The sequence below is a fragment of the Hemitrygon akajei genome, chromosome 19, assembly GCF_048418815.1.
Source record: "Hemitrygon akajei chromosome 19, sHemAka1.3, whole genome shotgun sequence".
Classification (NCBI taxonomy): Eukaryota; Metazoa; Chordata; class Chondrichthyes; order Myliobatiformes; family Dasyatidae; genus Hemitrygon; species Hemitrygon akajei.
This window is the reverse complement of record NC_133142.1, coordinates 51,422,201-51,439,440: the sequence shown is the minus strand read 5'-3', so window position 1 is coordinate 51,439,440 and position 17,240 is coordinate 51,422,201. Positions and strand designations below refer to the sequence as shown.

Sequence of the window (17,240 nt, the reverse complement as noted above, 5' to 3'; positions counted from 1 at the left end):
CACCTTCCACTTCTCTACACATCTTCAGAGAAGCCATTTATGACCAGCAACCATTTGTCGCCCTCTCTTGGTCTCCACACCATCACACACATTCTCCCCATCCCTCTCTCTGTCTGCAACTCAAATACTGCATGCTTTCTCACTTTTCCAGTTCTATTGAAAAGTCATTAACCTAAAGTGTTTCTCTCTCCACAGATGCTGACTGATCAGATGTGGATCTCTAGTGCAGGAGTCCCCAACCTTTTTTTTTTAAATACCATGGAGCCTTAACATTAATTTGGGGGGGGTCTGTGGACTCCTGGATGAGATCCCCTGTTCTACCATTTTTCATTTAAAATCTAAAATATGTCCGCTGTGAGTGAAATTGATGGACAGCGTTTTGGGTTCCGAGATATAATGGGCCCTCATCACTTTTTCTAAATAGGATGTTACTATACATATGCATTCCGGTATTTATTTTCTTTTTCCAGATGATACATTGGGAGTACCTGGGATGGTCAAACTAGATCAGTTCTGTTTACTTGCCAATTTAAAACAGGCAGGGAAGAAAATAGGGATTTTCAGACCAGTTAGTCTAATCTCAGTAGCAGGGAAAATAGTACAGTATTATAATGAATGTGATAGTAGGATAGTTAGAAAATTTAATCAGGATTAGACAAAGGTCAGCATTAAATCAAATTTTGTCATATGCACAGGTACATGGAGATACAGGGGCCATGCAAACCATGTTTGCAGCAGCGTCATAGGCACCAAGGTTACCCACATGATATACCTTACACAAGACAGTGAAAAAGAAACCCTGCAAAACAAGATACGAGTATAAAAGAACCCCAGAAAGTTTAAGTTGATTTATGAAAAGGACAAATTTACAGGAGTTTGTTGATGATGTTATTGGTGGATAGTGAAGGGAAAACCAACGTATGTATACTCAGATTTTTAGAAGACCTTTAACGAAGTCCCTCATAAAGATGTGAGCAAACAAGATTAAAGCACTTGGGTTTGGGTGCCATTCATGGGAACAGTTAATGCACAAAAGTCCTTGTACTCTGGTCACGTAGCAAATATGCAGTTGATGTAGTTAAGAGTTACCAATCTTTACGACTTTGTATTCATTAAAATAACAGATTGTGTCATCCATTCTCTGGTACAATCTCAGACACCAGTAGCAAAATCAAGCAGCTCAAGATTAGATAGAATTCATTTTACATTAATCCTATAACTAACATTGTTTTTAACAGTTCTTCTTCAGAATGAAAAGAAATCCAAGCCACAAGAAAAGTCACTATGGAAAAGGATCTTAGTGATTGTAGTGATGACTTGCAGTGGACTGAAAAGCTTGAGCATGTAGATACTAAGAAAGAGGATGTGCTGGAGCTTTTGGAAAGCATCAAGTTGGATAAGTGACCAGGACCGGATGGGATGTACCCCAGGCTACTATGGGAAGCGAGGGAGGAGATTGCTGAGCCTCTGGTGATGACCTGGCGAGGACGGGAGAGGTTCCAGAGGATTGCAGGGTTGCGGATGTTGTTCCCTTATTCAAGAAAGAGAGCCCAGGAAATTATAGACCAGTGAGTCTTACTTCAGTGGTTGGTAAACTGATGGAGAAGATCCTAAGAGGCAGGATTTATTAACATTTGGAGAGGCATAATATGATTAGGAATAGTCAGCATAGCTTTGTCAAAGGCAGGTCAAGCCTTACGAGACTGATTGAATTTTTTGAAGATGTGACTAAACATTGATGAAGAGCAGTAGATGTAGTGTATATGGATTTCAGCAAGGCATTTGATAAGGTACCCCATGCAAGGCTTGAGAAAGTAAGGAGGCATGGGATCCAGGGGGACAATGCTTTTTGGATTCATAACTGGCTTGCCCACAGAAGGCAAAGAATGGTTATAAACTGGTCATATTTTGTATGGAGGTTGCTGACCAGTGGTGTGCCTCAGGATCTGTTCTGGAACCCCTACTCTTTGAGATTTTTATAAATGACCTGGATGAGGAAGTGGAGGGATGGGTTAGTAAATTTGCTGATGACACAAAGGTTGGGGGTGTTGTGGATAGTGTGGAGGGCTGTCAGAGGTTACAACAGGACATTGACAGGATACAAAGTGCTGAGAAGTGGCAGATGGAGTTCAATCCAGTTAAGTGTTAGGTGGTTTATTTTGGTACTTCAAATATGATGGCAGAATATAGTATTAATGGTAAGATTCTTGGCAGTGTGGAGGATCTTGGGGACCGAGTCCACAGGACACTCAAAGCTGCTGTGCAGGTTGCCTCTGTGGTTAAGAAGGCATATGGTGCATTGGCCTTCATCAATCACAGGATTGAGTTTAAGAGCTGAGAGGTAATGTTGCAGCTATATAGGACCCTGGTCAGAACCCACTTGGAGTACTGTGCTCAGTTCTGGTTGCCTCACTACAGGAAGGATGTGGAAACCACAGAAAGGGTGCAGAGAAGATTTACAAGGATGTTGCCTGGATTGGGGGAGCATGTCTTATGAGAATAAGTTGAGTGAACTTGGCCATTTCTCCTTGGAGTGACAGAGGATGAGAGGTGACCTGATAGAGGTGTACAAGATAATGAGAGGCATTGATCGTGTGGATAGCCAGGGAAATGAATAGCACGAGAGGGCATAGTTTTAAGGTGCTTGGAAGGAGGTACAGAGGAGATGTCAGGAGTAATTTTTTTTTTAAACGTAGAGTGGTAAGGGTGTGGAATGGGCTGCCAGCAGCGGTGGTGGAGGCAGAAACGATAGGGTCTTTTAAGAGACTTCTGGATGGATTCATGGAGCTTAGAAAAATAGAGGGCTATGGGTAAAGCTTAGGTAGTTCTGAGGTAGGGACATGTTCAGCACAGCTTTGTGGGCTGAAGAGTCTGTATTGTGCCATAGGTTTTCTATGTTTCTATCTTTCATGTTACCTGGCAAATCTCCTTTGGTCATCTGGTCATAAAGTTTTGCCTTTTCCTCCAACCTCTGCCTAAAGAGAGGACAAACGAATTAGACCTATAAAAATTAATGCCAAGCATGAACATACTTTTTTTTACAACACGGCACAAACATTACCCTGCAAGCTGTACTGTTAAATAGCATTCCTTTATGTGAGCAGACCCACTCCAAAGATTTTAATGCAAAACTAAACTTGCACACCCAGTGGACAAAATGTGAAGTTAAACTGAGACACTGGCTTTCCTCTCAGGTACAAAAAAATCTCAAAGCACTTTCTGAAGAGAAGCATGAAAGCACCGTCCTCTGTTCCACCCAATATTTATCCATCAACCAATATCATCAATAGAAGACTGGCTCAGCTTTCTTAGGTGCATTGCTTCCAATTCTGAAAAAAAAAATACTGTTCAATTCCATTCACAATTCTGCCCCTCATATTCCTTCAGGGTAGACTTGAATCTGATGGCATGAACATTGATTTCTCTAATTTCATCGCCTTTCCCACTCTCTCTTTTTCCGTTCCCATTCTGACTCACTTCTTACCCCTTCTCTTACCTGTCTATCCCTATCCCCTCCCTCTGGTGGTGCTCCTCCTCCTCCTCTCCTTTCTCCAATGGTCCATTCTACTCCCTTATCACATTTCTACTTCTTCAGCCTCTTTACCTTCTCACCCGTCACCTCCCAGTTTCTCACTTCATCCTTCCTCCCCCACCCACCTACCTTACCCTCACCTGGCTTCATCTATCACCTTCCAGCTTGTACCCCTTCCTCTTCAACCCCTTTTATTCCAGCTTCTTCCCCTTCCTTTCCAGTCTTGATGAAGGGTTTCAGCCCAAAACTGATTCTTTATTCCTCTCCATAGATGCTGCTTGACTGCAGAGCTCCTCCAGCATTTTGTGTGTATTAGTCCACAGCAAATGATGCATTCCAAAACCCCTACAATATTCAGGGCAAGGACTAATAAATAAAAGGTAACACTTATGCTACAAACATGTTAGGCAATAACCATCTCCAGCAAGAGAGAGTCTAACAAAGGTTCCTTTTATTATCAAAGTATGTATGCAGAATACAACTCTGAGATTCATCTTCTCCAGATTGCTAAGGAATAGAGAAAAACCATGAAAGGTGTTGAAAGAAGACATCAACACCATACGAAATAGAAAAAGAAACAGAACTTGCAAACCCTAAACTTCCCCCAATCCCTCCCTTGCACAAAAACTAACTGATCACCGACACAGCAGCTGAAACATCAAACCTCCAACTCCCAGGCCCCTCCCAAGCAAAGAAACAGCGACAATAACGTAAAACACCAGTAAGTCTCAAATCTCCAAGCCCTCCCTCGCCCACCTGCCAATTGGTAACAAGTAAGAAAACATAGAAATCCGAAGGAGACCAATGCAAACTGCAGTGCACACCAATAATCACGAATGTCTCAGGATTTCAAAAAACATTCTTGGTCAGTATCGACCCAGCCATGGTACCAAATGGCATCACCACTTCTGAGTCTCCCGCCAATCAACATAACAGAGGGTCACCATTGAGCTTAAATTTAACAGAATCAGCCTTATAACTAAAATGCTGAGGTCAGAGGTCGGAACTGCTGTGGTGAGTGGCTCACCAGCTGACACCAATATGCCTCTCCACCGTCCACAAAGCACAAATCAGGAGCATGATGTTTGTTATGAACAGGTTTGGTTTTTACAGACTTTCCTAAGATTTTTTTTGCACAAGTTGAAAAATTGACAACAATCACGATGCAGAAACGATACCTCTACAATACTGTAAAGAATAGTGTTGCTAAGCACCAATAAATGTCACCATCTATTTATTATCTAGTTACAATGGTACAGAATCAGGAAGCTGCACACTCAGAGGAGACACAAGAGATGCTGGAACCTGAAATAACACACATGTTGGAGGAACTCAGCAGGCCAGCATCTATGGAGGGAAATGGACAGTCAATGTTTTGGGTTAAGACTTTCTATCTGAACTGAAAGAAAGTGTGGAGATGGTTAGTATAAAAAGTTAGAGGGAAGGGTGAAGGAAGAGTTGGCAGGTGGAACCAGGTAAGGTGTGGGGTTTGTGTTGTGGTTGATAGGCAGTTGGGACAGGGGAGAGTAGCAATAGAATTTGAAATTGTTTGAGTTGTGGGCTGATGCTGAAAATCTGAAATAAATACATAACGTGCTGGCAACAATCAACAGGAAAGACCTTAGATGAGTAGAGCACAGGAACAGGCCGTTTGATCTATGATTTCCTGCACCCTCTCCCAAGCCTCGATATCCTTGTTGCAATGGGGTGACATGGGTGCAGGAAGCAGCACCAACACAGTCGTTGATGTAGTGTAGGAAAAGTGCAGGATGGTCACCAATGTAGGCTTGGAACAGACTGTTCTACGTAGCCACACAAACAGGCGGGCATAGCTGGGACCCACGTGAGTACCCATGGCTACCCCTTTTGCTTGAAGGAAGTGGGAGGAGCCGAAGGAGAAATTATTAAGAGTGAGGACATTCCGCTAGGCGGAGGCGAGTGGTGGTGGAGGGGAACTGGTAGGATCTGGTATCCAGAAAGAAATGGAGAACTATGGGGCCTTACTAGTGGGAGAATGGAGGTTTATAGGGACTTTCCATAGTAAAAATGAGATGATGGGGCTAGGGAACTTAAAATCATTGAAAAGATCCAGAGTGTGTGAAGTGTCATGAATGTAGTTAGGAAGGAACTGAACTTGGGGGAATAAAACAGGTTTGAGGTAAATCAGTTACGAGTTCAGTGGGGCAGGAACAAGCTGAAACAATGGATCTACCTGGACAAGCTGGTTTGTGGATCTTGGGTAGGAGATAGAAACGGGAGGTGCAGGGTGAGGGTACTATGAGGTTGTTGACAGTAGATGGGAGATTCCCAGAGCTAATGAGGTTGGTGATCGTGTGGGAGACAACGGCCTGGTACTCCTTAATGGAGTCCTGTTCGAGGGGTCAGTCAGAGAAGGTGTCCGAGAGTTGTCGCTGGGCCTCAGCAAGGTAGAGGTTAGTACGCCAGGTTACTACAGCAACCCCTTATCTGCGTGTTTGATGGTGAGGTTAGGACTTGTGTGGAGGGAGTGGAGTGCCGAATGTTCGGAAGGTGTGAGGTTGGAATTGGAGAGAGAAGTGTTGAAGTTGAGTCGATTGATGTCCCGTCAGCAGTTTGCTGAGCACCTACACTCCGACCGCCAACAAAAGTGGGATCTCCCAGTGGCCACCCATTTTAATTCCACTTCCTGTTCCAACCTTCCTATCCCAATAGCCTTGTACATTCAGTTCCCAGCTACAACCATCCTTCAGCCGTGATTCAGTGATGGCTACCTCATACCTGACAATCTGTAATAGTGCAACAAGATCATCTGCCTTATTTTTTATACTCTGTGCACTGAGATTTAACACTTTGAGATATAACACTGTGGCTGTATTTGCTACCCTTTGAGATTCTGCATCCCTAATACACTGATACTCACCCTGCCGGCTGCAATTTTGTCCTATCATCTGCCTGCCCTTCTCGACAGCCTGACTGCATACTACCTTTGATTTTTACCACCCGTCCTATCCTGAGTCCCTTCAGTCCAGTTCCCACACCCCTACCAAATTAGTTTAAACTCTCCCCAACAGCTCTAACAAACCTGCCCGCAACAATATTGGTTCCCTCAGGTTCAGGTGCAACCCGTCACTTTTGAACACATACCTCCCCCAGAAGAGATCCCAATGGTCCAAGGACCTGAAGCCCTGCCCCCCGCACCAGGTTCTCAGCCACGTATTAATTTGCCAAATCATCCTGTTTCTACCCTCACTGGTGCATGACACAGGACGCAATCCAGAAATTACAACCCGCGAGGTCCTGCTTCTCTGCTTTCTACCTTGCTCTCTAAATTCATTTCAGGATCTCTTTAGTGTTTCTTCTTGTGTCGTTGGAACCAATATGTACCAAGATATCTGGCTGCACTCCTTTGCTCTCCAAAATGTTATGGATGCAATCTGAGATGTCCCTGACCCTGGCACCTGGGAGGCAACATACCATCCAGTGTCCCGTTCATGTCCACAGAATCTCCCGTCTGCCCCCAACTATTGAGTCCCCTATCTCTTCTGCTCCCCTCTTCTCCCTCTTTCCCTTCTGCACCACAGACCTATGCTCAGTGCCAGTAACCTGGTTTCTGTGGCATTGCCCTGGGAGGTCAACCCACACAACAGTATCCAAAGCCATATACTTATTATTGAGGGGAATGGCCACGGGGTGCTCTGCACTAACTGCCTATTCACATTTCCATTTCTCCTGACAGTCACTCAGCTACTGGCCTCCTGCAACTTCAGAGTGACTACTTCCCTGTAACTCTGATCGATTATCTCCTCTCTCTCTCTCCCATACAAGCTGAAGGTCAACCAGCTGCTGCTCCAGATCCTAACAGCTGCTGCAGCTGGATGCACTTCACGCAGTTCCAGTTCCCTGGATCTCCCAGGACTCCAACATCTGGCATGAAGAACTCACAGCAGCCAATTAGTACACTAGGTATGGCAAGAAAAAACAAAAAGGGAACCTTAACAGAAGTTTACGCAGAGCCATTGCTTCTTTCGAGCCAAAGCCTGACACTCCTACTCTCACCGCTGGCCTACTCTCCTACACCAACAATGGCTGCCCTGACTATCCCTCTATACTTTTAAACAGCATCACCGACCTGCAAGAAACCTTGACAATGTGGCCTGCTCCATATTTCTCCAGCCATATCTGCACTGTATCCTTTGGCAATCTTCTACACTATCTACAACATCACCAATCTTCGCACCATCAACTCTCCAGGTTTACTTTTGCAGCACAATCTGTTCAGTATCACATCCCGAGTGACTGCAATTTTTGCTAGATAGTTATTTGACAACATGCCTTCATGGACATTGCATTTAAAAGTCCTACCTTGATTTATCAAGTGTCTGTTGTTCCTCAGTCCTTTCTTCAACATCCTTCTCAGCCCGAGCAGTGACACCTGTATTTTGTTTGCTCCAGATAGTTGGTTTCTATTAAATTTAAGTATAAATATTTCAATACTATTCTGCTCGAGTTTAGAAATTGCAAAGTAATGCCTAAATTATGGAATTAGCACAAGGAAGAACTAAAGCCAAATATAGTTTACAAAGTACTAGTTAATTTCTAAAAGTTTACTTCTAGAAGGAAGGAATACTACAGCTAGTGGTCACCAACTTTTTTATGCCCAAGATCCCCTAGCTCGGCCTCAGTGAAAGGCAAGATTGACCTACTAAATCGTTTAGAGAAACAACAGCTCAGATTGTACTTCCAACTTGAGGCCTTTTATTTGAGGTGACTGTATTTGAATTACATAAAATGCTTTTGTCAAACTTTCAAATTAATTCAAACAAGAAAACACTGTAACTAGCGTATCAAACAGGTCATAGCTGTCTTTCATTAAGAATATTACAATGCTTCACACCTTTAATTCTAATTTTCATTATTTAATTTTATTTCAACATGAAAAATAAATGAATAAAAATTGACTGTTGCACTCGGTGTGATGACTGGGGCTGAATACTTTCTGCTAGTTCCCTGAAATTTGGTTCATAACTACAGACAGCCAGTCTGAGACAGTCTGTGAGGTGTCTGTCAGTAAGACAGCTCCTGTACTTAGATTTAATAATTTTCATCTGTGAAAATGCAATTTCACAGATAACTTGACCCGAAGTAGGCACTGACTTTTAGTGCACATGGATGAGATGAGGAAACTTCTCCCTGCTGAGAAGCCCCCAAAAGTCACCGTCCCTTCATCTTGCTTAAACTCAATGTCATTTTGCAAATCAGTTATTTCCATTTCAATATCACTTGGCCCACCAAATACTTACTGGAATTGGCTGCTCTCTGTTCTATATCGATCAGCAGAAAAGGGTTTGAAATAAATGCAGCAATACCTTTCATGACGTTTAGCTCCGCAAAACGCCGATTGAACTCTATTGCCAGTTTGTCTAGGTAAGCACGGTACTGCTCAGGGCGAAAAGCATTTTTTTCCTTGATGGCCTGTAATATTTTCTCCAAGTTGGGAAAGTGTGTCAGCCTTCCGTTCTTTAAAGTCCAAACACCGAGCTTAGTGTTAAACGCATTTACTGCACTTATCATGTGGGGCAGGTGTCGGTCTTTTCCCATGAGCTTGTTGTTAAGTGCGTTTAATTTAGCCGTTAGGTCTGTCAGAAACCCTAAATCCAGTAGCCACGTATCAGCTGACAGTTCCTTGTGCTCCTCGTTTCTGGTCAACAGAGAAGTCTTTATCTCGGGCAGCAAGTCAACAAATCACTGCAGCACTTTGCCGCAACTCAACCACTGAACATCAGCATGAAGAATTATGTCTCGTAAGCGGCATTGAGCACATTCAAGGCGTTGTTGGATAAGCGGTGCTGAAGCGCTTTTCCTCAAATCAAGTTTATCAGTTTGACCACCAGAGTCATTACATGAGAAAAGACCACGACCTTCCCAGCCAAGGCCCGCTGATGAATCACACAGCGATTATCCAGGAAGTCAGGAAAATCAGGGTCATTACAGCACAGTGCTATAGCGACATTTTTTAAAACCGATTGTAAATATCCTCACCTCTTTGTTCTCCCCTTTAAGTGCAAAAGAGAGAGGAAGTCCTCCTTTATTGTAAAATCCTGGAAAGCCATTCTGACAAATACAACAAGCTGAGCTGTTAGTATTACATCCAAGGATTCATCGAACCGTAGTGAAAAATATTCACTATAAAACTGTGTTACATACCCGTGACACGTGACAGTGGTGTACTTGTCACGTGACAGGTGTTGAAGTTATTCTGGACTTGAGGTAATGGTCTTGTGATGATGGAGTGATGTCATTTTCCTGCCAGTAGAGGTCATGTGACAGTTTTTTTTTACAGGGTATAAAAGGAGGACCCCTCCCTGTGAGGAGGGGCAGTTCGTGGCTGGATTTGCCATGTTGACTTCATGCCACTGCGTGATTTAACGTTATGACGCAGTTCAGTTGAAAGATGAAGTTTTATTTAATGCCTAAAGTTTAAAAGGTCATTGCCAGCAGTTTCTCTATAATACTGCTAGTTGAGAATTAGAGGAGAGTGAAGATCGGAGTTCGGGAGTTAAAAGATCGAGGGAAGTCGATTTCGACGGTGAAACAGGTTCAACCTTGTTTGATCCTCATTCGGAAGGAATTCGTTGACTGTGTCCGTGTTAATCCCTGTGAATAGCAGAAAGGATTAGGAACAGTTTTGTAAAGGAAAGGTCAGTGCCTTTAAGCTGTTTCATTTTCCATCTCCGTAAATTCTTTGTGGGAAAAGTGTGGTTCGACTGGGAACTGCGGCGACACGACGTGAAAGAGAATTTAAATCGTCTTAAAAAGTCTCTCCCTTAAATGGACTGTAAGCACTTTGAACTTTTGCAATACTACTTTGAAGAACTGTTTTTGCAACATCACTTTAAGAACTGTTTAAGCTGCCGCACAGCAGCTGATTTCCGGTTACGTTAGTAATTTGTTTACTTTTGGGGGGTTTGTTTTTCAGTGTTTAATAAACGTTTTGTTTGTTATCAAAACCCTGCCTCACTCATATATTTATTGTTGCTGAATCCGTAACAACTGTAGTGAAAAAAAAAGTCCTTTAACACTTGTTGATCCACGTCCTCTGACAGTGACTCTACCCTCCTTGTCACTGTTGCAAGGCCAAGCAGTATATTACATATTGTGGCTTTGATGCTGTCTTTGTTTTTAAAGTAATTAAAACCAGTCTCTGCGGTAATGGCCATTGCTTCCTTGAATAAATCGCCATCTGTAAAAGGCTTCTTGTGCTTAGCCAAAAGGTGACATACACAAAATGATGCCTCAATAGCAGCCTTATTTCGAGCAGCATGTTTTGTAAAAAAACCATTGCTGAGCCTTCAACCCCAATTTCAACTCCTCGACTTTCCTGGCACGGATTGCGCTTTGTGTCTTTAAATTTCTGGTGGTTGGTGTTGTGGTGCCACTCCAGATTCCCCCTTTTAGTCAGTGCTTGTGTTTGGTGGCACAACATACATACACACTTGTCTTTCACCAGGGTAAATAGAAATTCTGGATGAAATTTGTACGTTTTCGCCTTCTTTCGTGGAGCCTCCACCACTCTAGCTAGCTACCTTGCAGGATATCACCAGCGGGTGCCATATATTGATGTTTGCGACAGTCCTATCTAATCTAATCGGTCACTTTGATGCAGCACAAGCTACGCTGAAACTGCGGTGTATGGCAGAGGGGCTATACACACATGCGCACATGCAGGAAGAACAGAAGTAAAACCCCGCAACCCCAGAAACAACCTCTCCTTACAAACAGTTTTCCATAACAGGAGTATTGCTATATTATCATTATCCTAATTAGTATTACTTATTTTTATAATGCTCACATTACAACAGTATTTGTGTATTTATTTTTCTTTTCTTTTTTCGGGATCTACTGGGAAAGATGAGAGACTCATCCAGAAAGTCATGAGGCATGGGATAAGTGGAACCTTGGCTGTTTGGATAAAAAATTGGCTTACAGGAAGAAAGCAGAGGGTAGTTGTGGAAGGAAAGTATTCTGCCTGGAGGTCGGTGACTAGTGGAGTGCTGCAGGGATCTCTACTGGGACCCCAGCTACTTATGATTTTTATAAATGACCTGGATGTAGAGGTGGAAGGATGGGTGAGTAAGTTTGCGGATGACACGAAGATTGGAGGAGTTGTGGATGGAGCTGCAGATTGCCAAAGGTTACAAGAGGATATAGACAGGCTGCAGAGTTGGGCAGAAAAGTGGCAGATGGAGTTCAATCTGGACAAGTGTGAGGTGATGCATTTTGGAAGGACAAACCAGAAGACTGAGTACAGGATTAATGGTCAGTTACTTAAGAGTGTGGATGAACAAAGGGACCTTGGGGTTCAAATCCATATATCCCTCAAGGTCGCTGTGCAGGTTGATAGGGTAGTTAAGAAGACCTATGGGATGCTAGGCTTCATTAACAGGGGGATTGAACTCAAGAGTAGAGAGGTCATGTTGCAACTCTACAAATCTCTGGTGAGACTGCTCTTGTGTTCAATTCCGGTCACCTCATTATAGGAAGGATGTGGAAGCTATGGAGAGGGTGCAGAGGAGATTTACCAGGATGTTGCCTGGTTTGGACTTCTCTCTTTGGAGCACAGAAGAATGAGAGGGGACTTAATAGAGGTCTACAAGATTATGAGAGGCATAGATAGGGTGGATAGTCAGTACCTGTTTCCCAGGGCACCAATAGCAAACACCAGAGGGCATATGTACAAAATTAAGGGAGGGAAGTTTAGGGAAGACATCAGGGGCAAGTGTTTTTTTTTAAAAACACAGAGGGTTGTGAGTGCCTGGAATGACTTGTCAGGGATGGTGGTGGAAGCTGAAACATTAGGGGTATTTAAGAGCCTCTTGGACAGGCAGATGGATGAAAGAAAAAGAGGGTTATGGGATAGTGTGGGTTTAGTACTTTTTTTTAAGGATTATACGGGTCAGCACAACATGGAGGGCTGAAGGGCCTGTACTGTGCTGTAGTGTTCTATGGTTCTATGGAAAGTCTCAAAGATCGACCGGTTGATCGCGATCGACTGGTTGGCAACCACTAATTGCAGCAATGTGACACTAACCAACTTTTAACAAACACCTCTTAAATAAAACACAGGCTTAAACCTGGGAACTAGTCTTTTTGCTTGCCTCCTTGCCAAGAGGAGAAGGTTCCTGCTGCTAAGTAGTGAACAGAGAACATGCGGTGCAGAAACAGGCCCTTTATCCCTTCAGATCAGTGCCGACCATGATGCCAATCTAATCTAATCCTCTGACTGCATACATCTGGTCCATTTCGCTTCATTTCCTGCTTGTTCATATGTCTGTCTAAATGCCTTTTAAACATCATAATCGTATCAGTACACCCACCACTCTGTGGCAAACAAAAACTGCCTCACACATTTCCTTTAAACTTTATCCTTCTCACTTTAAATCTATACTCTCCAGTATTTGACTTTTTCCCACCCTTTAGGAAAAAAAGACCATCTATATATCTCATAATTTTCTATATTCAGGAACAGCTTCTTCCCCTCTGCCATCCGACTCCTAAATTGACCCCATGAACACAACCTCACTTTTTTAATATTATTTCTGTTTTTGCACTATTTTTAATTTAACTATTTAATATACATATATTTACTGTACTTGCTTTACTTACTTTTTTTCTATTTATCATGTATTGGATGTTACTGCTGCTGCTGCTGCTGCTAAGTTAACAAATTTCACAACGTACGCAGATGATATTGAACCTGATTTTTCAGAGCCTCCACATCCTCCTTCTAGCACAGTGGCCAAACCAGCGCACACTCCAAGTGTGGCCTACCTAAATGCTTACACATTCATAACAATCCTTCCTAAATTTTACATGATTACAACATGGTTACCCAATATTTATACAGCTGCACCATAACTTCTTGACTTGTATCCTTAATACCCTCAACCGATGAAGGCACACATGCCATATGCCTTCCTCTCTACTTTCGGGGAGCTATAGGCTTGCACACCAATATATCTCTGTACATCACTGCCCTCAAGGGTGGTGAAAACAAAAATAAAAAAGCAAAATCTAGCCGAAAATTCTAATATTCAGCACTTGTAATTTAAGGAAGAATTTTAAAGCTACTATATGTCATGTCATGTCAGTCCTGTCAGGACCACATTTTGAACAGACAGTTGGCAGTGTAAGGAAAACAAAAAATCATGCTTTAATTGATGTGACACAATGTGCCAACGTATCATACAATTCACCTGGAGTCCTTGCCAAATACAAAAGAAATTTGAACAGAGGAAAAACCTTTTTCTGTAGCAATGAATCTCTTCCCTAGTTCATGATTATGAAAAGTAACAAATAAACAAGTAAACACAGGGTACACTGCAGATGCTGGGGTCAAAGCAACACGTACAACACGCTGGAGGAACTCAGCAGGTCGGGCAGCATCCGTGGAAACAAGCAGTCAATGCTTTGGGCCGAAACCCTTCGTCAGAACTGAAGAGAGAGGAGGCAGGGGCAGCTATAAAGAAGGTGAGGGGAGGGTGGGAAGGAAAATGCTGGTAGGTACCAGGTGAAAAACAAGTAAGAGGAAAGATCAAGGGGTAGGGGAGGGTAAGTAGGGAGGAGGTAGGCAGGAAAGGTGAAGAAGGAATGTAAGGGGAAAACACTGTATAGTAGAAGAAGGCAGAATCATGACAGGGGTGATAGGCAGCTGGAGGAGGAGGCAGGGTGAAACTGGGATGGGGGAAGGGAGAGGGAGGGAAATAAACAAGTTCTTTAGTAACCCATATAAGAAATGTCATTGGCATCAGCCAAGCTCTCATACCTTGTTACTTGTATTGGCTTTATATAGACCTCCAGCTTCTTTTAGAAGTTTATCCTTTCTGAACTCTTCCTGTTTCCGATGAAGTTCTGCCTTCAGATCGACTAACTACAAAAGAGATTATTATTTCAAGATGGCTCTTTAGAACATTTCACAATTAAAAGCCCAACATACCAAGTACAGAATAAATGTGGTCACAAATGAATTTTGTTTTTAATCCTCAAAGACAAGGTTTGAACTCCAGCACTGTAACAAGTAACAAACTTGATGCCATTTGTTAAAAATACAGATATATATCTATAAAAATAAAAGTAAATGTTATTTGTTTTCCTGAAGGAAACAATTGTCCTTCTAAGATCAGTACATTTTAGTAATAGTGAATTAATTGTTCTTTGGTATGATGTGGCAAAGCACATTGATGAGACTAGTGGATGTGTATACATGGGTTTTAATAAGGCAATTGATAAAGTTCCCCATGATAGGTTCATTCAGAAAATCAGGAGGTATGGGACCAGGGAAACTTGGCTGTATGGATACAGAATTGGCTTGTCCACAGAAGGCAGAGAGTGATAGTAGATGGGAGAGTATTCTGCCTGGAGATCAGTAACCAGCAGTGTTCTGGGATCCCTGCTCTTTCTGAATTTGACAAATGACCTGGATGAGGAAGTGAAAGGGTGGGCTGTAGAAGGGTGTCAAAGGTTACAGCGAGACATTGACAGACCGCAAAGATGGGCTGAGGAGTGGCAGATACAGTTCAATACAGTAAGGTGTGAAGTGATTCACTTTGGAAGATCGAATTTGAAGTTTAGAATACAGGGGAAGTGGCAGGATTCTTGGCAGCGTGAAGGAACAGTGGAATCTTGGGGTCCATGTCTACTAAAGTTGCTGCACAAGTTGATTGGGCTGTTAAGGTGAATGTTGGCCTTCATGAGTCGGGGGACTGAGTTCAAGAGTCATGAAGTAATGCTGCAGCTCTATAAAACCCTGGTTAGGCAGTATTTGGAATACTGTGTTCCATTCTGGTCACCTCATTATAAATAACAATGTGGAAGCTTTAGAGAGGGTGCAGAGGAGATTTGCTGAATCAGAGAACATATCTTATGAGGATAAGTTAAGTGAACTGGGGCTTGTCTCTTTGGAACGGAGAAGGATGAGCACTGTGCCGGAGAGTATATTGACTAGCTGCATCGTGGCCTGGTATGGAATAACCAATACCTTGGAAAGAAAAGCCTAAAAATATATAGTGGATAGGGCCCAGTCCGTTATGGGTAAAGCCACCCCATCATAGCGCACATTTTCACTGAGCACTGCTGCAGGAAAGGCCCAGGCCACGCACCACCAGGTTCAGGGACAGTTATTACCCCTCAACTATCAGGTTCTTAAACCAGAGGCAATAACTTCACTCGCTCCATCACTAAACTGGACTCACTTTCAAGGATTCTTCATCTCAGCTCCTCAATATTTATTGCTTAGTTATTTATTATTAGTTTCCTCTTTCTTTTTGTATTTGCAGTTTGTTGGGATTTTTTTGCACATTGATTGTTGTCCACCCTGTTGCATGCAGTCTTTCATTGATACTATTGTGTTTCCTGTGTTTCCTCACAAAAAAAGAATCTTAGAGTTGTATATGGTGGCTCTCTATACTTAGGTAATAAAGGTACTTTGAATTTGATAGAGGTGTATGAGGCGCAGATCGAGAACCACCAGAGACTTTTTCCACAGGGCAGAGATAGCTAATAAGAGAGGGCATATGGCAACTGGAGGAAAATATGAGGGAATGTCAGAGGTAAGGATTTTTATTACAGAGTGGTAGGTGTGTTGAACGTCCTTCCAGGGGTGACGGTAGAGGCAGATACAGAAGGATCTTTTAGAGACTTACGGGATGAAAGAAAAGTGTACGGCTATGGGAGAGAAGGATTAGATTGATTTTAGAGTAGGTCACAAGGTTTGGACAACATCATGGGTCACTGGGCCTATATTGTGCTGTAATGTTCGATATTCTATTATGGGGCAACGGCAGTACGAGCAGAGGAAAACATCAACCTGCAAGTTTCCTCTGGGTAACAAAGAAATAATGCATTAAAGACCATAACTTTCTTTCTAACCAGGCTGTAGCAACAATCTTCACTGCCAAGTTCAGAACTATTCAAGAAGGCAGTTCCCTGTTGTCTTCTCAAAAGCAGTAGGAAGTAGACATGAAAAGAAACAATTACATTTAAGAATTCTATATGCACTTTGTCTTAATTACTAATCAACTTTCTGATACTGAAAGCAGTACTCTGACAAGCTGAAACACTGCCATTAATGTATGGAACAGCACACCGATGGTGGATCAGGCCGGCCCGCAGCTCCCGGTCACCTGCCACAGGGGCCCAGATCACAAACCAGTCCCGCGGCTCTATGCAAATTCCCAACTCACCGAAGCCGCCGTCACATTGAACGGTTTCTTTCTCTTCTCCATAGCGCCAGGAACAGATTTGGTTACCAACAAATCACACACAGGCCCGGCAAATTCGCCAGCTTAGTAAGGTCACGATGACGTTGACGCATACGCCGAGCCGCCATTTCTTTGAGGTCAATTGGCTGACGGCATCGGGTAAATGCGCATGCGGAAACTTCATTTGCGTGAGGTCGGAAATTGCTCCCAAACTGAGGATCGTCATGAAAGCGATATTTTCAATTTTATATAAAATTTTACTTTTTTGTGGTATCACTAGATTTTCATCCTGAGCCTTATCATAAATTACTCAGTTTGTAATACGGAATATCTGTAACTCTCCCATGTGGTCCCACGGCTACCAGGATGCCTTAGAACCTCTCCAAGGCTATCGATTCTAAGGGGGCTAACGTGCCCTAGGCGAGTTCAGTAGGGCAGATGGTGTTTGATGGGCTGAGTGGAGGTCTGGTTAG

General features: G+C 42.9%; 1 protein-coding gene across 1 annotated transcript in view; it reads right to left on the bottom strand.

Moving 5' to 3' along the window:
* Nucleotides 1–16,909, bottom strand: part of ccdc174 (coiled-coil domain containing 174) — a 31,475-nt gene extending 14,566 nt beyond the window's left edge. The window contains exons 1-4 of the mRNA XM_073072500.1: nt 16,750–16,909; nt 14,334–14,438; nt 7,874–7,974; nt 2,917–2,975 (exon numbers count right to left, since the gene is read on the bottom strand). Coding sequence (XP_072928601.1) covers nt 2,917–2,975; nt 7,874–7,974; nt 14,334–14,438; nt 16,750–16,791 — 307 coding nt within the window. The 5' untranslated portion in view covers nt 16,792–16,909. The remainder of the gene's footprint in view (nt 1–2,916; nt 2,976–7,873; nt 7,975–14,333; nt 14,439–16,749) is intronic.
* Nucleotides 16,910–17,240: the final 331 nt, after the last annotated feature.